The following is a 22,815-nucleotide window of genomic DNA, read 5'->3' as shown; positions in this document are numbered from 1 at the left end:
GGCTGCGGTGTGAGGCGGGTCCAGGACATTGTCCTGAAAGCCTGGGAAGCTTTGCTCAGCAGTGTATCTGGAGTCTTTCACCAAAACAGGGGGTGTAGAGAAAAACAGGGACTGAGGAGAGCGAGATGGGGACAGGACAAAACGCAAGTGAAGGAGAGGAGCAGTGCCAGTGACCACAGTGGGGACTCGACATGCAGACGGGGACGAGTGTTCCCCCAGAGCGGTCTCTGTTTTACCCTGAAGATGGTGAAAAGCACTTGCAGACCCTGCAGACAGTGTGTCCAAACACAGAGAAGGAGGACTTGGAGGGAATCTGCCAGATAAGTGCCCACTCGCAGAACGGCATGGCCATGGCAGCGCTGGCCGGGGCAGTTGTGCTGCAGCCGGTGCTGTACAACGTGCCGACAGGCATGGCTCTAAGTGTGCGGGAAGGTGTCTGTGTGGTTTATGACCTGGGGCTGACGCAGAGTAATGTTTTGCAAGAAAAAGGGCAAGCAGAGAGTTCAGAAAGCAAGCCATCAGAGAAACCACCAGACAGACCACTGATTGAGGTACAAGTTCTGCGTGTGGTGAAGATGGTGATAGCTTTGATGTTAGCTGGCAGTATCAGTGATTTGGTTCTGACTTCAATACTGTTTTTCTTAGACATTCAGATTTGTTGGACTCAAGTACCTAATCTTTTGTACAGCTTTTTAGAATGTCATCCCATGTTTTAAAAGGCAAACTAAAAATTTGGCCTTTTAAGATGACTAATCAGTTGAAATTCAGACAAGTTTTAGTTCGGTTTGCCAGTTTGGTGCCATTTCGTTTGACAGGCTAGATCTCTTGAGTAGCATTAGACAATTTCCCTTCTCCTGCAATACTACAATACCACAGTCATTGTTAAAGCTGCATGTGTAATATGATCTCATTTGAAATACATTTCATTAAAAGGACATGCGAACATTGGTATTTATCCTGTGCTAGCTATTGGTTTTATAACTCATTTGCTACCCTACATAATTTCTGAGGTATGGACATATTTAATGCAAAAAGTATCACAACCTTGTTAATTGCCGTATGACAAAGAAAGCATTGCAATTAGGCTGTAGAAGTCCTATGTTTGTTTGGTAAAAATTTGAGAACATACTTTCTTCTCCTTGTCTTTTGAAAGGTAAAGGTACTGAAATTAAATTGAACTTTTTCAAAAATGAGGACACAAGTTTCTGTGTTCTCAGTGCTGTAATCTTAAAATGATGTTATGAAACTTTATATAAAACTTTGAAGAGCTAGGGCTCAGTTATAGCAGTTGTTTATTGTACGACATAACAGCTGTATGTTAAATACAGTTTGTTTTGTTGCAGTTTTGTCCATCACATTTAAAGCTGAAAATCAGAATCGAAGACTAGCTTGTATTTTGTTGATTGCTCAGTTGTTTTGCCACTACCTTTCATTAGTGAGGTTGGAAAACTTTTTCTTTTTTAAATAGATTGACAGAGATAATGATGCAATTGCATTTGAAAGTAAGGTCCAGCAACTGACCCCATCTGAAGTGGGGGGAGGAAAAGAACTTCTTTTCATTCTTGGGGAAACAAAGACCTGGAGCGACAAAGCCAGTGATGTTTTGTCAGACTCAAGTGCTGAAGGTAAAGAGCAGGAACATACAACTCCATCAGAACAAACAACTGTAAGAAATCCTGAGAATCTAAAATCTCAGATTTGTGCTCCACATCAGAAAAAAGGTGAAAAAGTTAACAATCCTTGTAGTTCACTTTTAGATAACATGCTAAGTTTGATTTTGAAGCGAGGTTGAGATCTTGTATTAAATATTCACAGTGTTAATCATTAAGTTTAGATTAGGTTTCATCTTAACATTCTATGGAAATTTGGAAGAAGGCATAATACCTTTCAGCCTTAAGTGATGAAAGACCTTGTTCAGGCTGATGTCGTCTGCTCTGTGTTCAGGATAGACGTCTTGGATGGCATTTAGAATTTAATGGTCTTCTGAACAGTATGTGGTATTTGAATCCTTCGGGGAGATTTCAAAGTTAATATTGTATAAATACCTCTGGATAAACCTAGTAACTTACTTAGTCTTTCTTAGTTCCCTCATTCAGCTTCAAAATGTGCTTGTTTGGGGGTTTATGGATGAGCTTAGAGTGGTTTCAAGTTGCTGGTTGAGGGTGATGGGCAAATATCAATGCCCATCAGTAAGCTATCTCCCAGAACTTGAGTAAAACTAACAGAAAATGGCTGATTTAAGATTTTAGGAACATAACAGTATGTTGCATAAGTTAAGGACTGACTCAGAAGGGAATCATAAGCATCTGTTTCCCTAGCAACTATGTGTGTGTACTGTAAAAGTTGGATGACATCAGTAATATTGAAGAGTCTGTAAACGCGTGTCGTAGTATCTGGATATTAAGGTATCTTGTCTGAGGTTGTTTAAAGTACAGATATTGCAGAAATTGTTAATGTCCCTTGTTTTACTTGCTGCATTTATATGAAGCACATTTGAGCAGCTTTAACAGAGCTAACAATGTTGTTCTGTGTGGGCATGAATCCACAATGAATAAATAACCATAAAGTGTTTTTGTTTGCTGTTATTGAAGTGAAGTGTTAGCTGCATATCTCTGTGTGGTGTAAAGCATTGTATAAAATACATTTTGGTCTCAGCATGAAAATCATTACAAAGAGCGCACTTGGGAGCTGAGACAACTGTTCTGGAAAGGCTCTTCAAATATGACATATTTGCCATTTTGCAGTTTCATATCTTCTTCAAAACTGAAAATGTTGCACATTCACTTTTAACTTATTAAACTCAAAAGAAATTCATTACTGCTATGCCATGAACTTGGACATGTTCTGTAATCCAGAAAGCGTATCTTTATTCTTTGACTCAAGGAATTGATTTTTTTTTCCCCAAATTCAACTAATAATTTTTAAAAGGCTTTTTCCATCATGATCATTTTTACTTATAATTTATGGATTTAGGACTACCAGAAAGCTGATAATAGCTTAACTTGTAATTTCCAAATCTTTGAACAAGCTTGCTGAGTACTAATACACAGTTGCCATCAGAAGGTGTGTTGCACAGGGTGTAATTGCCTTGATGAGCCACATCCAATTGGTGCTATCAGGAGAGGAAGTTTCATCCTGTCTTGGAGGTGAGAGCTAGATTAGGAGTTAGGTTACCTGGGAATAGGTTCCTAACTGTAATGCATTTCACTACTTTTTGGGCAAATCACTTAAGTCTTGGATACAATAATTTCTGTCTGACAGCTTGATTTTTTTATCATGTGTTTTTATGTAGAAGTATGAAGTAGTTTTACCCAAAGTAGAGTAACTATATTGAAATTGGTACTATTTTTTTAAGAAGTAAAGTCATTATTTTGTGTCTCATATGATCTAAATTTGTCTTTTCCCACAGGAGAAAAAGAAGTTTTCAGCTGTGATTTGTGCACATTCATCTCACTCAGAATATCAAGTCTTAAACGTCATGTGAAAACCCATTCTGATGAGAAGTCTCATGTGTGTCACCTCTGCCTTAAGGCTTTTCGTACAGCTACTCTCCTGCATAACCATCTGAATGTACATACAGGTATCTAACATGTGGAAAGACTTCATTTTACATATTATCTACAAAATTGAATTAACATGCAAATGACTTTGCCTTAGGGCTGTATTCTGCTATCATTTTGTGCTCTGATTTTGTTTGGAGTTCCACACTGAAAAGGCATGGTCTGTAGTTAGTAACTTCCTGTGTATGTGTTCATTTATTTTGTTAAATACTATCCTAATAATTTTTGTTAACTGAATTTTGACTCAGTTGTGTCTGATTCCCATGTGTGCAGTAAAATTTTCTGTGAAGTTTTCACTTTGCTGTATAACCATATGAAGCAAATTGATAAACTGTGTTTATAATAAACTTCTGGTGTAAGTATATTGTATATAAAATTCAGAATCTCAGAAAAGGTTCTGGTAAAGAATTGTGCATGATAATTTAAGGCAGATAAATCATACTGATGTGTTCATAACTAAAATTCTAAGAAATGGTGTATTCTTACAGGGACCAGACCCTATAAATGCAGTGACTGTGCTATGGCATTTGTGACCACGGGTGAGCTTTCACGACACAGGCGTTACAAGCATACCTTAGAAAAACCTTTCAAGTGTGCATTGTGCAAATATTCTAGTGTAGAAGTAAGTACAGCCTTTCTGGATCTTTTGGAAGGGTTTGTAGGCTTTCACATGTTAAGATTTTAATATACTATCAAATTCTAACATCTTTGCATAGATTTTAACCTTAAGAAGTTTCTGTGCATATATTGTACTGCCGCGTATCGCCTTTTGTTACTGTCAGATTTCTATATGAGATCAACCCAATACATTACAAAGGTACTTGCAGATGTCAAGTTACAGTATTAGTACTTGGCTTGTGATGCAGACATACATACGCATTCTGAATTAGGAAGAATGGCCAAACTTGCACAATATTATGTAACTTTTTTAAACCACTTACATTTTAAGGGTGTTCTCTTCTTTATCACACTAAAATTGCTGCTAGACAATGTATTTATATTAACTTGATAATGCAAAAGCATCCTACAGAAGTCCTCCTGTATGCGCCATTCCATGTACTGTAGAACAAAACTGGTTGATGTCTAAAATGAAGTTCATGTGTTATGTTTATATGCTTGCTGATGTTTGGTTTTTTTACACGACTGAAATTTTCTTAATCTAGCAGTAAAAAAGTTAGTGTCTGCCTAATGATTCACTGGGAAAAATAGGCTTTCAGTCATGTACCTATGATTGAATCACAGTCACAGTTTAGTGGATATTCAATATCTAAAGTTTTTATGTGCTGTGTCCAGATCTAAAGCTGCAAGCAAGCCTGAACTTCATTTCACACAACCTACCTAATTATTTAGATCTTGGACAGCTTGCATTTTTTAAAAACCTTGTCAGTTTATATTAAAGTATCCCATTCTTTTCCTTGTTTTAGTTGTGTTCGGTACTCATTGTTGCAGAACTCTCACTGATATTGCTGTAAGCTTTACCTGAGTGAGGAGAGCTGAAGGAGCCCCCTAGTAATACCATGTATATGATTTGACTTCGGTATAGCAAAGATTGGCAATCATGTTTAATTTTATTTAAGTGAATAATTTTGCAGATTTGAATGGATCTAGCGGGGAGTTCATTAAATATGTTTATAAATGTAGGAATTGGAACATTAGGTAACTCCTAATTTTAGCTTGGATATCTACACTATTTATATAGAATGTGTCACAAGAATGGTGTAAAAAAGTAGAATGAATTTGCAATTAAAGTGCTTCATTGGGACTTGGTGGTGAATAAAGACTTTGGTTAATGAGTTTGGTCTTTCATTTATTTTCCTGAGTATTTTCAAAGAATTTCATGTTTGACATATCCAATAGCCTGAAAGTAGTGGATATCCCCTTTAAAAATACTAGCTTTTATGTTCTTATGAAATCTCTCCTTTTGTTTATGTTGACACTAAACATGGAAGTATAAAGAGTACACAAGTGTTATCTAAAACCACAACAGACTGATTGTATGGGAAAAAAGGGGTGGGGAGATAAGCACTAATTCTGGGATTGATGGAATGTTTTAAATTGCAATAGATGTGTAAAATTGCTTGTCTTTAATTGTGTGTCTAGTGTGTTTCTGCAGAAATGTTCTTTTTGTACTAGGCAAGCAAAATGAAACGACATGTTCGCTCACATACAGGAGAACGTCCTTATGCCTGTGAACTTTGCAGTTATGCTAGCAAAGATGCGTATAAACTGAAAAGGCACATGATAACTCACTCAGGTAGGACTCTGATGTAATGATCAAGTAGACTGAGTCAATTGCCAGTCTTGATGTAATTTTTGATGATACTCATCATCAACATTTTTTTTTTTTTTTATTGTATTTATGTGACTTTTTGGGAAGAAAGGCAAGAAAACAATTTCCTGCTTTCTCTTCTACCATTATCATTGGCTGCTGTTGAGTCACTTTTATTATGATGATGTTACAGCTGTAAACTTTCTCCTTGCACATTTAAGGATAATTCTGCATTTTTGTGCATTAAATATTCAAGACAAAATAGAAGATAATTAAAATAATTCCTGATTAATAGTTTATAATTTTAATGGCTTTATGCTTCATCAGCTTGACTCACAGATTCTGGAAGCCAAGTTTTTGCATTCTAATTAGCTGTGTAAACGTACGTAACCTTGTTTAGCCTTTTGTGCGTTGTCCACTAACAGTAACATTTTCATCGGTCTGGAGACTGTTGCTGTTAGAACATGGATGTTGAGACCTGTGGCAATTTTGCATTTGTATCAAATGAGTAGAGTTTCTAAGCATATGTTATTCTAATATATATTTTACAGGTGAAAAACCCTATGAATGTTATATTTGCCAAGCCAAATTCACTCAAAGTGGTACCATGAAAATCCATATGTTACAGAAGCATGGAGAAGATGTGCCAAAACACAAGTGTCCACATTGTAGTGCCTTTATTTCACGAAAAAGTGACCTGGGTGAGTTTAAAGTAAAAAATTGAACTGTAGAGATAATCAGAGGTGAAATCTCTTAATTTTCACTGCTTACAATGATACCAAATATGTTACATATGACTTGATATAATTACAGAGCATTTCTATAGGAAACGTATTCATTGTTTTACAGGTAAGTTCCTCCTGCAAGGAGATGTGGTGACATCTTGTGGTTGATGTGCTGATTTCTTTAATTTGGGGTTTTTTGCTTGTTACTTGGTGGCATTATGACCTGGTTTTCAGTACGAAGGTACTCACAAAAATACATGCCCAGATTATAGTGAAGTTTTTTCTCAAAACCACAGAAGAAAAGTCAAATTTGTATTAAGCCATTTCAGTTCTCTCATTCTGTTACTTTCTCAGCTCTAGTTAAAATGACTATATGCATCTAGCTATATGAGACACTAAAACATATTGAATGTTCTAGTATATATGGGGTTTTTGCATATGCCAAATCAGCTTTTACCTTTTAATCTAAAATTGTACTATATGTTTAGGTGCTGAATGCATTGTCCTTGTAATTTAAAGAAATACATGTAATAGCATTTGTTAGTAAAATGCAAGTTAAATTTTGACTTCATTGGTTCATCAGACAATGGTTTTACTATGCCTCTAGTAAGCAAAACTCTTAGAATTCTAAATCCTCTTACATCAATATCAAAGATTATTTTCGGGCTGTATAACACTTGTGAAGCATTGATGGTGATACAATAAGCTCAAATGTCTCTTAGCTAGTTGGGATCTTTTCCCAGAATGCAAAGAACAAACAACTGCATAAGTTCATCTTCATTCTCTATGCAGAGGTTCAAACTGAAAGTATAAATTAAAATTGTAATTGAGAATGTAAATTGAAATTTTTCCTCATACAAACCCCAGTTCTTGAAATACAAACAATTTGCTCTGGATTTATATATGAAATTTTTTAATTACTCTTCTTTAGAACAATACTTGCTTCAAGTACTAGTAAAGTTGTCTGTATCCATGTATTTCATATGCAAATTCATCTTTTATAGGAAGAAAAAGGTTTTGTACAGGTGAGAATTTTATTAATAAATCAGTGTTTTAGAATTATAGCATATTTACTGTACTTCAGGCAATAGAGTTGACCAATGTCAACAAAACCTATATAAAATTTTAAGTTTACAGAAATAGATGAAACAGATATATTAAGAAAATATTTAGACATACAAAAATATCTTTAGCATCTATTTGTATTTTCAAATAAAGATCCCATTGAAGTCTGTTAAGTATTTGAAGGTGTGTTACTTATATATATACAATCTCTTTGTTCATGTATTTTTGCACCTTTCATTTTAATGTAAATACATTTAATTGTAAATACTACTTTGGGCAGCAACTTGAAATTAATTTCATGTGTAGACAAAAGCAGGCAGTTACTGGAATTTTAGAAAGGGTTTGATTTGTTAAATGATTTCCATGGAAATCAGTAAGAGTTAGGCTTATAACTGCTGAATCTCTCTGCAAAGTTACAACATCTTGCTGCAACTCAGTTAAACTTACTTGAAAAATTGCTGATTTGGCGATTTTACTCCTATTTCAGAGACCACAAAGTTCTTCTTTGTGTATCCTCTACAATGTATGCATTACTCAGGGCTATGCACAGGGCAAGTCTTCTTCAAGATGGTGGAAATTCAAAATTTACCATTAAAATCAATTGCTTTGAATAACTGTTCAGGTGTCCACTTGCGAAATCTGCATTCCTACATGGCAGTGGCAATTAAATGCAGTTACTGTGAAGCTGTGTTTCATGAGCGCTATGCTCTTATTCAGCACAAGAAGACTCATAGAATGAAAAAAGATTCAAATGTGATCAGTGCAGCTACGCATGTAAACAGGTATTCACTGTAAAAGTATTGCTTACTCGAGAGTGTAGCAGGGTGGGGTTTTGGGGTTGTATTTAATTTAAGATAAAAACTTCTGTGACTGCAATCTAAAATGGTGTAGGTATATTTATTTGCAAGATAAATGGTTCACAAATAAACAGTAAAATTGAAAAGCTGTAAAGTCTGAGGCTATCTTCTTGATAAATCTTTTGTACTTAAACTGCTTAGAAGTATAAAGTAACATAAATCACTTTCAGTGACATTGCGATGGGAACAAACTGTAACATTTGAGGCTTAAATGTGACTTTCAGTAGAATAAATTTGTTCTGAACTGTAAATTGTATTTTAAAGAGTACATTTAGGATAGCACTGCCTTGGTCTTGGTATGTTGAAGCATACCATTGCTCCATTCTGATGATGTTCTCTGCTAACTTTAATAAGGTAAAGAGGAAAACCTCTCACCTTCTCCAAGTCACTGGGCAGTATCCCAGTGTGTTCTTCTGCATCTGCAGAGTATAATTAGGGAGTGTGCAACATCCTCACACTTCTCTGTGTGCCTGTGTGGTTATTTTAACTCTCAGAGCTGCATAGTTATGTTACAGGTATTTTCTTTGTTTCAGGAACAACACTTAATTGTACATAAATGCACTCATACTAGGGAGAAGCCCTTTGCTTGCTTGTGCTGCAGCAAAACCTTTCAACAAAAGGAACTTCTTACTCTTCACTCGAGGAAGCACCATGATTCTAATATTAAGCCTACAGTTTATGAATGTCCCTAAATGTGGTAAGGGCTATTCACTCTGGGTAAGATACTTCCTTTTAAGGAATCTCAGTGGAGTTATCTTTAGCTATGTATTGTAGATCATATTGTCAGAAAGGACTGAGAGTAAAAATTAGTGTACTGACAGGAATGTTAACCCCTTAATGCTAAGCCAGCAAAACTTGTTCGTTTTCTTTCCCAGACTTTACATTGGGAGATTAATAAAGAACTTTATATTCCCCTTTAGGTAGAAAATATCTGCTACTTCATAGTTTCAGGGTTGTTACTGGTTTGTAGAATTCAATGTTGAATGTTTAATACACTACTCTCCTTAAAACAAATCAAAAGGCAGTGTGGAGGTACGAATTTTAAAAGATATCAAAGAACTTCGAAACTTAATTGAAGTGAAAGAGTGCTAGGACCAGTTCAGCAAGGAAAGTAAGAAATTATTCACTTCCAAACCATATGCAGTTAGAACGTATCTCTGGTTTGGGGTTAACTGTGCACGCTGCTGAAGTAAAAATAACCTTTTTTCCACATGCAGATTTTACATGTAAAACTTCATTGCTTATCCAGGAACCAGAAAATTAGATATTTGATTTTATACCCACCAAATGGCAGTGTTCCTTTAAACAGAATTTTAATATGTATTTCGGAAAATCTTCAGGAGTTTTATGGAGGTTGTTAACTAAGTCAGCCTTTCACTTAGCCTTCCAGAATTTTTATGTCAGAACCATATTTTTTTTTCTGTGTGTGTTAAATTGCTTACATACATTAATATTTGATTCATATATTTATGCTTCATTATGCTAACAGAATAATATGCATAAGCATGCTGAAAATTGTGGATTGGTGAGGGCAAAAACTGCTACACTCAGAAAAAGAAGCAAGGGCAAAAATAAACCCCATGAGAACCCAAAGCGTGTTAAGCAACAAGGTAATCAGTGAATAAGTTAGAATTTAATCATGTAAATTAGAATCAAGAATAAAAGGCTAAGACAGTGAATCTCCCGGCTGCTTAATTACTGTTTCACAATGAAGCTAATTTAAGTGCTAATAATGGAATAATACTTCATTGTGTGTCAGAAATTCTCATCACCTGATTTTGGTCATTGCTCAGGTACCCATTCTGGGACTGTTGTTCCCCTGCTCCTGCAAATGTCTTCCTATGCTCCCTGCTTAGCAATGCTTGCAAATGCGGTTTTCTTTCCCATTTTACAAATTCTCTTTGCCTTTATAAATGAGGATGAAACACATCATTTACTGACTTAAGCTATAGTGAGTTTTCTTAAATTATAATCTACTGCTTTAACACAGACCAGATGGAAAACTTTCAAATCTCAAAAGTCGGGTTGCATGTTAATCGCAAAAGATCTAGCACATTGTAAAGAAGAAATTGTTCATCTTCTTTCTCTTCTACTTTGACCTGATGGTGATCAAATAATAATAAAAATACTACTGATTTAAATACCTAGAGTCATTCTTCTGTCATACTGCAGAGGTGATCAGGCCAATTTATAGACCTCTTGATTCAGAATGTCTGTGCAATCAGAAACTCATTTGTAATTACTTAGTGGTACTCATTGTGGGTAGGTCTTGAGCACTGAGCATTTATTCTGTAAACTTCAACATAAACCGAAGGACCATCATTTATGTCTTTCCTTCTCTCTTTTTTCTCTGCTTCCTCATCTTTTGTTGTTAGGTTAAGATTCCCAGAAAGCGACTAAGTTCAGCTTTTGGCAGATTGTGATGGCAGACTAATTGGTCAGCTGATTGTCTCCACAGCAATAAGTGGTGTGCCTTTGGGTAATGCTAGTGCACTCCTGATAAAATAATTTGTATTGTCTTATTTGCAACTCTAAAAACATAAGAAGTTTTTGGGTTTTTTAATTCTCTTAAATAAACCTTAGCCTGTCACCACATATGTAGTGATAGTCTATCAGTTTCACCTTAAAATATAAATTTAACTCAGAGGAGGTGTCTACGCATAATTTCATTTATGTACATTTCTGTTGAATTAGACAAAGCACAATATACAATATTCAGGTCAGGGCATGGGCAGGAACCCTGTATCCACTGCCTTCCCTTTGCATGTTTGATCTAATGCTGAATCTCTGCGCTGTTGCAGGGTGAGAGTTGGTTATGTGTTTCTGAGGTCACCTTCAGGGCCACCAAGGCCTAAAAAATAGCTCTGCCTGATAAGAATGTCCTGTCATTTTTTTGCCCTTCTGCTTCCCAGATGCTGTTTGAAAGCCAAGTAGTCTCCTTGATAAGATTTTTCAGGTGATTTTAATGGAGTAAAAGGCAAGAATGGAGATACATCTAAGTCCTAGGTGTCCTGAAACCTTATGTTTTGGTATATGATATTGTATCTACACTGATTTGTGACTGATGACAGATAAAATCTGACACAGTGAGAAGAAGAAACGTTGAAGCTTTTCTGAATCTAATGAATATATATCAGCAGCTGAGTTTACATTAGCATTGACACTTCTGTTTTCACTGGTAAGGCTGTAATGGTATGGTTAGAAGTGCTACAGCTGCAGTGTTTATGTTTTTGCAATAATTAGATTTTGATGTTTATTAATGTTTTGCTACGTGCAAACAATTTCTTTTTGGTATCTTGCAGATACCTTCATCTGGAAGCTTGATTTTGTGGAGCTAAGAAAATGTGTCTTTAGATGTAATTCATGCAGATACTGAGTCCATTAACTGACTCACACAAATACTAGAAATTTCTGTGCTCATTCCAAAAGATTTTTCCCCAAAGTTGACATTTGCAAGTATATAGTTTACTTCTTGTACAACTTGCAAGGACCTATGCGATCCTGTATGTGGCTTTACAAAAGATTACTTGTCTGATTGATGCTGTCAATGCTTTGCTCTTACTAAAAATTAGAATAGAAAATGCAGGTATATGAGAATTAAATTTCCAGTTAAATAATGCTTAGTTTCCCCTGATAAGAATGCTATGGGTACAACTTACTAACATGGCTTGTAATGTAAAAGTCAACCTAAGATACATTCATTCTCCAAATAAATGAAAGTTATGCTGTTGTTACATATTGTTAAATTTATTGAAATATTTACTTGTCTTTCTGGTTAATCACCACAATGACTTTTTTGTTTGGATTTTCTTTTCAAACTTGACCTGGAATCATTCCAAGATGTCCCCGTTGGGAGGGGTCAGTATTGTGCCAGTAAGATTGTTCCTTTTTTTAGATGGGATAGAAACAGCAACTCTGAGAACAGAAAATCGAAGTGATTTCTGAAATGGACTCTCAGCATGATGGCCAAAAACGCATGAATAGACTCTGGTCTTGTTTCACTGGTTGTAACTGAGCAGTTCAAAGTGTGTCCAGTTAGGAAGCTAGAAAAGATGCTAGTTCAAAGCTGTAGAAGCCTTTCTGTGCTCATTTTGATTCCTATTGCGATTTCTACTGTGTAACCTAAATAACATTGCCAAAGGGTGGAAGTTACAGGGAACCTTCACCTGTTTTATTGCACACATGTAATAACAGAATGACACACACACAAAAAAAAAATCTAATTTCAGAGTAATCTGTGAAAAAGTAGATAGTTTTTTTCACCTTGCAGTTAATTTTTCTTCCAGATTTGCTCACAGAATTGCATACAATCTGAAGCAAACTTATTCCACAGTAGCTCTGTAGAATTGAGAGCTGCATGAACTTGAGTCTGTTTGTACTTTCCCAAGGTGAGCACTTGAAAGGCAATGATCTTTTTAATGCAAGGAACATTTACTAAGTCTTCTTTCTGCAAATGCTCTTGTTTCTAATAGAATTCATGATGCTAAAATACATTTTTATTTTTCTAGAAAAGTGCTGGGGTTTATGCCCAATACTTGTAAGTAATTGTTGAATGTTATTAGTTCCATTCTTTCCCAGTGGTTTTCAACAGGTGTAATGTCATTCTATTCAGAACACTTCCTTTAGTTTTACATCAGCATGAAAAGTAATGGCAGAAGCAGATTTTGGCTTCTTGTTGGAGCGTTAAGGTCCTGCAAGCTTTAGGGTATGGTTTCATGGCTAGATCACGCTGCCTGTCCTGTCTTTTTCCCCATGTTCTGGGCATAATTTTCTTTCTTCTCTCTTATTTCAGCAATAGCAACTGTACAGCTGTGGGGTGCATTGGATCAGCATGCAGATCTAATTGGAAACTAATCTCTTGGTTTTGGTCAGATCAGTTAGCTGGACAGATTTAGAGCTGCATGACAAAAATGAAGCAGCAGCAGTGTGTGCTGACGTCAGAAATGTTTGCAGGACCACCTTTTCTGGGCATGCATAGCCTTCTGTTGCCTTAACCTGACTGGTTTTTAAGTGCAGGTGTTAGCAGTTTTCTTCTCCCCCTCTTTCCCCTTTAAATAGCCTCTCGCAAGTCTTTCCATGTAAAATTGTGATCGTACATTTACCACTAGATCCAAAACACACCCATGACTTTGATTTTAATTAGGTCTTCAGTAAAGCATACTTGTATTATATAGGAAAGCTCATGTTTATAGTACATTTAAGAGTCAGGGAAATTTTAATTGTCACCTACAGTTCTCAACTGGCTTTTGAACTACTGGTTTTACTGCTTAATTAATTATTATAGTTAGAGTAATTAGAGTAAGTACTATTGATTTTTATGATGAGTTACAATGATCACAGTTGCCATTTATACACTGTTCCCTCGTTTTTTGTCATTTATAATTAATACTTGGAAGCCTATTCATAAAATCTTAACTACTTTTAAAGTATTCATCTCTAATGCTGCTATTCTTATGTTACGTTTCTTTATAAGTAAGCAGCAGCATTACTACCAATTTCAATAATATTTCAGTGTATAACAAGTAAATAATTTTAAGTAAAATAGTGAACCCTTATCCTAATTTCAAGATTAACATCTGTTTTTAACTTCATTATAAATATGGTACTGAATTCGACCAGTATGAAATGGTTTGGGATTGCATGTAGCTATGTTTGCTAGTTATGCTGATGTGGTTGGGGGTAGTGAATTCTGCTCTGTGCTGTGCAGTCCAAGTGAACTGCAGTTTGACACCTAAGTACTGGAACTTTTAACTTTTGCTACTTTGAAAAGTCTGTTAAAAATGAAAGCTTAGTTTTTGCTAGTTAATATAGTAAAGAAACAATTTTACCCTATACTTGGTAACACGTCTATATGCCTTTTTTACTGGGATAACTTCAATTCAGTAGCCGTTCTGCTGTTACAATACCCAAACCATGCTTAGGATGTTCAACTGTCTCTCAGTGTCTGAAGTATCTCTGTGCTCGTGGCGAAGAGGTAAGGTTGTCAGTATTAGCAAGAGATACTTGCTGTCCTACAGGAGTAAGTGATCCAATTTCAGAAGATACAGACTACTCTACACTAAAAGGCCTCATCAAGACCTTAAACAGCTCAATCAAATATATGAATAGGAATTACCACTTTAGTAATAGAAACCCTGTTCAGTTTTGTAGCATACACTTTTAGCAATCACTGAGAAGTCAGTGTATTTGAATTTATCTAAATTTATTCCTTGGTTTTATTCATTGTGTTATTTGGGTGTTTCATAAAGGTTAATAATTACTGGTTCTGCTTTCATAATGGTAATATTTATCCAGTTTTAGTAAGTTAATAATCTGTTTTGGCTGCCTTATCACAGGACTTCAGGATACTGTTGCCCATGATGATTGCTTAAATATTGTTGGCTTTATTCTTGTTGTGCTGTTTCCATTTGTGTCATAAATTCCAAGCAGCGTATTTCTTAAAATTAATTTGAGAAGTTGTATAAATTATTTGATCAATTTTCTGCATATACATTGTTCATTGAATTGTTTTTAGTAACAAGCTGATTTTGTGCTGACACCTAAAAATCAGACTATATGAAGTAAAATATGAATGCAATAATAAAAAAATCTTCTTAACTCTGAACTTGCAAAGTGATTATTTAAGTAGGTGGAAGCTAGAAATGTGTCCCTTTGGAAATCAAGAAGGACTGCTTTGACCTTTTCAGGAGTTATTTCTAGTGGTCACATGTTTTTTAACCACAAACAGTGATGGTTTTTCATGATTAAGAATTTGCATCACTATGGTTTCAAGTGTTTATTTTGCAAAGACAATTTAATGATGTTATTAATATATTTTAGACCAGTATGCATATATTAATATCTTTTAAAACAGCACATATTTGGAATAGATGCCGTTTTTAAAATATTTTAACTAATTGATAAATATACAGGAATTATTAATGTCATGAAACAGATAATACTCAAAGTATTTTACAGTATTCTCTAACAGCGTTCTTAGATAGATAACTCAATTATGTGGAAAAGAAGCTTTCTATGTAAGACGAAGCATGCATTCTGAGTTTCCCCTGCAAGCAGAAATAGTCTATGCTTTAAATAGTTAATGTCTGAGGAAAAGCAGTGTCTGCACAGGCACACATACCCAGTAGAAAAAAACAGAGAAAGAGTAAAAGCATGACTTTGTATACATTTTTATACTGACTGGACTCCATAATATAACTGAGACCTTGAGGCACAGTACCCTCAATGATGCCAGTAAGTGTCATATGGTGATGCAAAAGTGAGATTTGATGTATCGATTAGACTAAGTTGTCTTCTGAAACTTTGAAGAATTTTTCCACACAAATCCTAGAATCTTCCAAGGAAATGAAGTAGCTATTGTCAGCAGTAGGACTGCAACATGTGCTTGCATGATAGTGTTTAATTAAGCCTGGTGCCGAGTTGATGACCGATAGAGGTAATTAGAGGAGCTTCCTGTAGATGGCAGTACACGCTCACATCCATGCAAACGGGCAGCTAAACAAGTGATTCTTGTCCTAGAATCCCAGAATGGTTTGGGTTGAAGGGACCTTAAAGCTCATCCAGTTCCAACCCCCTGCCACGGGCAGGGACACCTTCCACTAGAGCAGGTTGCTCCAAACCCCTGTGTCCAACCTGGCCTTGAACACTGCCAGGGATGGGGCAGCCACAGCTTCTCTGGGCACCCTGTGCCAGCGCCTCAGCACCGTCACAGGGAAGAACTTCTGGATGTTGTCCAATTGGATGTAATGTCCAATCTAAATCTCCCCTCTTTCAGTTTAAAGCCATCACCCCGGTCCTATCACTACCTGCCCTTGTAAAAATGTGAAAGGTGCTTTGATTTTTTTTGTCTTAGTTTTGACTTGTTATGCTATCCTGCTGATGATTTTGTGTATGGCAAGACTAGATTAAAAGAGTTCTTTGTGACTTTTTTTTCCTGAGAGGACTAATAAGTCCTAGTGTTCACTACAAAGTATAGTCATCACTGTCAGGAAAGGATGGGGTGTGCATACCTTCTGCTGGGATGCAACTGCCTTTGCTCCCAGTGAAGCTGGCACAGCCTCAGCTGCATGGCCAGTCCCTCCGCGTGCATTGGCTGTGATGCCTCTTCAACCTGCACGTGCCTTCGCTGTGTTTGTCTGCTGCTCTGGCTTACTTGGCTGCATTGGCTCAACGGAAGGTCAGGTGAGTGCCACCACTGCAAGGAAGGTGTACTGAGTGTGCACCGGGGGCATGTTAATGTATTTTCTGTTGCTGATAAACTGTTTTAACATCTCATGTAGAATTATTATTTAAGGATAAGGTAAGCAGTTTATCTAAGAAATCTTTAGTTACAGAGATTTTAGGGCTTTTAACAAGCAACAGATTTGTTAGACAAATTTTAAAAGTCCTTTAAGGTGAGATGAAGTGTGCACGTAGGCCATGGGGGGTGATCTGGTCCTTCATAAGAGGGTGAGCTTGTCTTTTCTGTTTTCTAAGTTAAGCTTTGGCACAACAGTGTGGAAATGGTGCACAGCCAGCATCACCACAATGACTTGTTCTCTGCATGCTGTGATGTGAGGTTTTTCCATGCAACAATCTTTACTCATCATCTAAGCATAATTCTGGTAGAGTAGATGAGGAAGCTGGATTTACATCTGATTTCCATTCCTGTGAATGTTCCAAGAAATTTTTTTGAACTGTCATCTTTAAGTTCCTGCCATCCTCTCCTTTGTATCCCAACTGATCTTTTTCCTGTCTTTCAAATCTTTTTGCTGATTACCAAGTCAGCATTAGGGAGACATGTCTGCTGTCTGTCACCGCATCTACTGAAGATCTTTGCCATGATTACTTTTTTGTAAGTTAAAATCGATTTGTTATTCAACAGTCTTACAAGTAATGCTGCAGAGATAACTAACACAAAGTTAACAGACGGGAATTTAATTTCTATTGTTGTGAGGAAGCCTAGCTGTCTCTGAAACCATAGCTGTGTTGTCTCCATTGTACAGCTGACAAAGATGATGCACAGATGAAGATTAATCTCTGATTTAATCCTTTTGCCTTCAGGAGTAGTGAAGCCCACTGTTGATACAGTATGCTGCTGCTTATTACTAGTTTAATCTCACTGAACTAGAAATAGAAACCTGGGCTGTTGCAGCATGTAATGATTACATTTACATTAGCAGAAGGTGGTGAGCAAATGGTCAAGGACCAAATCACATTAAGCCAATGCTGTTAATCGCTTCCAGAGACATCGAACTCAGAATTAAAACTGAAATAACATTTATAACTTCTTAAAGGTCAGCGCTTAAGGTGATATGAAGGCACTATGGCAGCATGACTAACAGCCATGGGCAGGAGTGGTGGTATAGCATCTCATAAGGAGGATACAGAGGGAGTTTCATCTGGTGGTAATTGGAAGGTTCATAAAGGAGACACAGACTCCATAGTCTTAACTAGAAAGAGTAAAATGAATAACATTTTCCTTCGTCACAAGGTCTTTCCCACTGGATGTAAGTTCATTCCATGGAGTCACTAGTGGATGACTGAATTACAGCTGACAACATTATGTATGGCTGTAATTTCCACTCACAGTTTTTAGTATCTATTTTTTGTTTTAAGACACAAAATGTGCATTTGAAAGCAATTTACATTAATACAGTATATCTTCAGACAAACATCATTCCCTGTTGTGCTTTTAAACAGCCCAGCTATTGTTTGAAGTTAGTCACTGAAACAGCTGGACTCTGTCTGGCATTATGGGTGTGTGATCGTTACAGAATGGTAAAGAATTTTCTGACAGCTTTGGTTCAATATGTTTTCACTTTGAACTGGCAGTTGACAATGAAGAATTTAGTTTCTTTCTGCTTTGGTAGTTAACTGTTTGAGTTACTGCTGTAAATGCTTTTGTTTATTTTTAACTTTGGTGGTTTGGTTTGGGTTTTTTTTTCCCCAGATTCAGTTACTGGTTTTATCCTCGCGTGTCCACATAACATTTGCAGCTAATGGGAGAATGCAAAGGAGTGACATTGCTGTTTGCTTTGATAAGAGCCTTGCTTTTATTACCAACTAGTCAAATGGGAGGTAGCAGCTAATGATGATCATAACAAAGCCTTGGAACTGCCATCCTTTTTATGGAAGAACTGCATGCTGAGAGAAATAAGCTATCCTCCCTTTAAGGCAATGGCAATTCTTTGTTGCTGTATTACAGTAACTCATCAGCTGTTTCACTGTGAAGTGAAAGTTACAAAACTTCACAGTAGTTATTTTCCCATCCTATGTTAAATGTCCCACTCTTTGAACTGAATTATTTATCCCTTCATCACTTATCATTACTGACTGTGAATTGAAATCACTTAGTTTTAAATGGGCTGTATCCTCCAGGCCAGGCTCTCCAACAAAACATTTGCAGGACTTTTACTTCAATAACAATTGTGTGATGATAAATGTCATAATAGTGTTAACGTAAGACTATGCTCCATCTTTGCATAAGTGTAAGTTTATAGTAAATCCATTTAATTCATTGAATTCATTCCAGTTAGATGGGAGCTGAGACAGTGGTCTCTTCTTTTTGGGACTAACTTTGAAGATTTGAAGCATAACTAACAATTCCCATTCAATGGTCTTCAGACCAAGATACTCAGCATCTTTAAGATTAGGCAATGCATCTATACTTTGCATATAACAAGATTTTTTTTCTCTGCTTTTCGTGAAATTCCTAAGAGAAATGCAGAAGTGTGCAAGGATGCCTGCTGTCTTCATCTTGACAGGAGAACAGTATAGGAGTGAACTGCTGTTCATTCTGGGGCTTGCCACTCCGTCTGGCAGATGCAGGCCAGCTACAGGAGGTCGTACGTATGAGCAGGCAGGCTGCTGTAATAGTGGAGTTTCCTCTTTCTCAGAAGCAGATGATAGAATAGAAACAATACGCTGCTTTCCCCATTTGATGATGAAGACTGACAGTTTGTAGAAGATGAGTCAAAGGTTACTGATGAGAAGATCCATCCAGATAATTGCTGTAATTGCACCCTGAGGATGCAACTCCAATCACAAAGCATTAGGCAGTGATTCTGTTTGTAAATATATACTTGGCAGCGAACTTCATCCTATGCCTTAAATCAAGGAAGTTCCCTCATGAGATATAAATGGTGAAAGTTCTCTTGACTTTTTCTTAATTCAACCATGTTTTCTTCTGTCAGCAGGTAAATAGGAAATAGTCCCATTCTGAAACAGAGAAGTAGTTGTGATTTAAACGTAAAAATACCATTTAGTGTTAAATCATTTGCTGAATACACTAGCTGTTATTTCAGAGCAAATACCAGTAAGGACCATGAATGCATAAACATACATAATTCATAATATTTAATTTGAAAGTGCATTTTTTTTTTTACAATGACTGGTTCATTTTTCTTGAGTTTGTCCAGTGACTTCTTTACAATTTAATACAAAAAGCTTTTCTGTTGGAGAGCTAACAGTTACAGACAGGACAAAAGCAGATTCCCTACCACCAAATTAGCTCTTTATTCTACCCCTTCACAACGGCACAGAAATCAGCAACGCTAAAGCATTAGGATGAGAACTCATATTAGAGAATGAGGGGCAATGAAAGCACATCAAATTTCTCAGCATATCACTAGTTGCTGTTAATGCTCTAGTATTAGGAGCTAAAACTCGAAAATGAGTCTCAGAACAGCTATCTGGCAGTTTTAGATATTGTGGCCCTAGCTTCTTAAATTTCTAAATGAGAGGAAGGTGAAACCATTTGGATTTACTAGAAAATACACAAGTAATTTTAAAGGTATTCATATGTCTCAAAATGCATTAAAATATAAATGTGACTTTCAGAAACATTAGTGATTCAGCCTGTGGCAGGGAGTGGGTGATGCTCTGGTACCCAGTGGTGTGCATCAACCTGTTTGTGAAAGCAAGCCTGAAATTGAAAACAGCTGCTGTTTAATGGGTATAGACAAAGACGCTTCATGAAACTTCCACTGAAATAATTGCTTAAAGACTAATTTTTATTCTTCAGAATTCAGGTTGTTCTGTGGTTATTTATGAAACCAGTAAAAGTCCCTCTAGGACTTTTAAAGAATAAGATTCATGATCAAATGCTACTTTTAGAAAATGAAAATTTTGGTGGTGTTTTTAAATGCTCTGACTTGAGAAATATATCTTGCCTGAATACAGCCATACTCTTGCTTAATAAAGAAGTAACTTACATAAGTCCTTGTGTTGAAACCATTAGCAAGGAAGTGAGGAAGTGAAGAAATTTGTTCTATTCTAGCCCATGCTCCCTGGGACACGCATCTAGCCTGGGAATCGGCACAAACTGGGCACATAAGTATATTTGTTTACATTTACCATAATGCTTTGCCGTTAGGAATGTCTTTTCCTTCTGAATATGACTCAGTTTTTTATGACTATGCACTTAAAAATTGTCGATAGTATTGATCATTGGCAGTGGTCTGTTCCTTGCTGCATATACTTTTTAGATTAACTATCTGTTCCAAGCCTATATTCACGCCTTATAGAAGATACAAAAATAATGGCATCACTTTATGCTTTTCTGTAGTGTTACAAAACGAAGCCTGTCTTGTGCTTCTTACAGGGTAGGACTAAAATCCGAAAGCTTTGTGGCTGCATTTCTGAGTGAAACTAAGGAAATAAGTGACACCATTATCCACAGGCACTTAGGGTTTAACTTTATAAAGAATAAGAAATCTTAAACAGAGTTTGTGCTCACTAAGGAATTGAAATGGAAAGAGCTAGCTCAAATCCAACAATTAGATTGTGATTTTTACCTCAGACAACAGTGTATGTTTGAATGTTGTGTATACCACAGAACACTTCCTATTTTATAAGATTTCTTTCCCCATAAGTGAATTTTTCTTCTCTTCTTTTTCCTTTTTTCCTTTTTTTTTTTTTTTCATTATTTTTTGCCAGAGGTCCAAGGGATTTGAAGCAAAATGTTTATTTTTGAGAGAAGTTACAGTGTTTGTTAACAGTCAAAACAACATAAACAATCCTGATTAGCCAAGCATGAGTCAGGAAGGTAAGAAAGTGTCCCACATTACGTATGATCCTGTTTATTAACAGCCATTTACATTCACCGTTCAGGCTGTGTGTTCTGTGTACCAGTTTTCTATGGTTGTCAGAAGCTGACTGAATAAGGAAGTGGAGGGGTAATCTTGTGCTGCTTTAAACAAAGACTTGTTCCTCTCCAATGCACTCCGGGGCTGGTTTGCATGTTGAGGCATGTTCCTTTCCTACCAACACAAAGGCAGGGGAAGAATACCATTTTCTGGAAACCACTTCAGCTGTTTTTAATCTGCTGTTATTTCCTTCTTCATAGACCTTCCTGCTCAAACTCCAAGAAAGTGTGATAGGAAAGACAAATGCCTGTCTCTGAAGTACATTTCAGTGTAGGTATTATAGGAATAAAGCTTTGCTCTCATTTTGCAGTTTATTTGGTAAGGTTTCTTTTTTTCTCAGTTTTGTTCAGTTCATAGATTGCTATGAGACTTTTCACAGTGATAAAGGCTGCAGTGTCAGAGACATAGTGGTTTGTATCATATAACTCTCATGCAAGTATTAATTTAAACTTGTTTTTACCATTATTAAATAAGTAGGTAGTAACATAGTCACGAGAAGAATTGTGCCAACATAGATTAGTGCCTTTAGAATTTGATTGGTACAAATTTTCTATAGGTTTCAGACTCCATTTAGTACAGTAAATGTAATCTATAAAATTTAATGTTTCCCTGCTTACTTTGGTAGGAATTCCTTTGAAATAATGAACGTGTAATTCAGAATAGAATTTTGCATTTTTTATATTAGTTCAGTAACAGAACTATAGTCTGATATTATGGTTGTTTAGTTTATGCCTTTTGTCACTTATTCAACAACACCTATAGCAGTACTTTGTGCCCACCATAGATCTTGATAGTTAATTATAATTCATACAGTGTCTACGATTTACACTCTTGAAAGTCTCCCCAAAGCTTTTGCTTGTGGGAAACTTACAGACTTACGCAAAGCATATCTGTCACTACTAAAAGCTATTTGATGAGAGACTTGGAAAAAAGCTTCTTAAATTACAGTATAAGAGAACTGCAAAAATCAGAGTCTCTTCTTGAGACAACTGCTGCACAGGAGCTCTGTCAGCTGATTTTGCTGGGAGTGCTTTGGGTGGACGACAACCATGGTCAAATTAGCCAGAACATTGGAAGTTCAGTCAAGGATACTGCCTTAAATAGTTCACCCAGAAAAGGACAAAGCTTTCCTAGGGCAGCCCCTTCAGAATTCCGATTGCAGTAACAATTTTTAATAAGTAGATATCAAATATAGTGATTTTTGTGTGGTTT

The 22,815-nt window shown here is 36.2% G+C and overlaps 1 protein-coding gene across 1 annotated transcript; it reads left to right on the top strand.

Moving 5' to 3' along the window:
• The first annotated feature begins 191 nt into the window (after nt 1–191).
• LOC104402357 (transcriptional repressor CTCFL-like) lies at nt 192–13,330 on the top strand. The gene is given in 12 exon segments (XM_010010226.1): nt 192–551; nt 1,469–1,625; nt 3,410–3,580; nt 4,049–4,182; nt 5,694–5,814; nt 6,381–6,530; nt 8,242–8,349; nt 8,352–8,401; nt 9,010–9,162; nt 9,164–9,193; nt 9,966–10,086; nt 13,269–13,330. Coding segments are annotated over 12 exon segments (1,617 nt in total).
• The last annotated feature ends 9,485 nt before the right edge of the window (nt 13,331–22,815 follow it).

Source organism: Nestor notabilis, unplaced genomic scaffold, assembly GCF_000696875.1.
Source record: "Nestor notabilis isolate BGI_N333 unplaced genomic scaffold, ASM69687v1 scaffold2242, whole genome shotgun sequence".
In the NCBI taxonomy this organism is placed as follows: domain Eukaryota; kingdom Metazoa; phylum Chordata; class Aves; order Psittaciformes; family Psittacidae; genus Nestor; species Nestor notabilis.
This window is presented reverse-complemented; position numbering and strand designations above follow the sequence as displayed.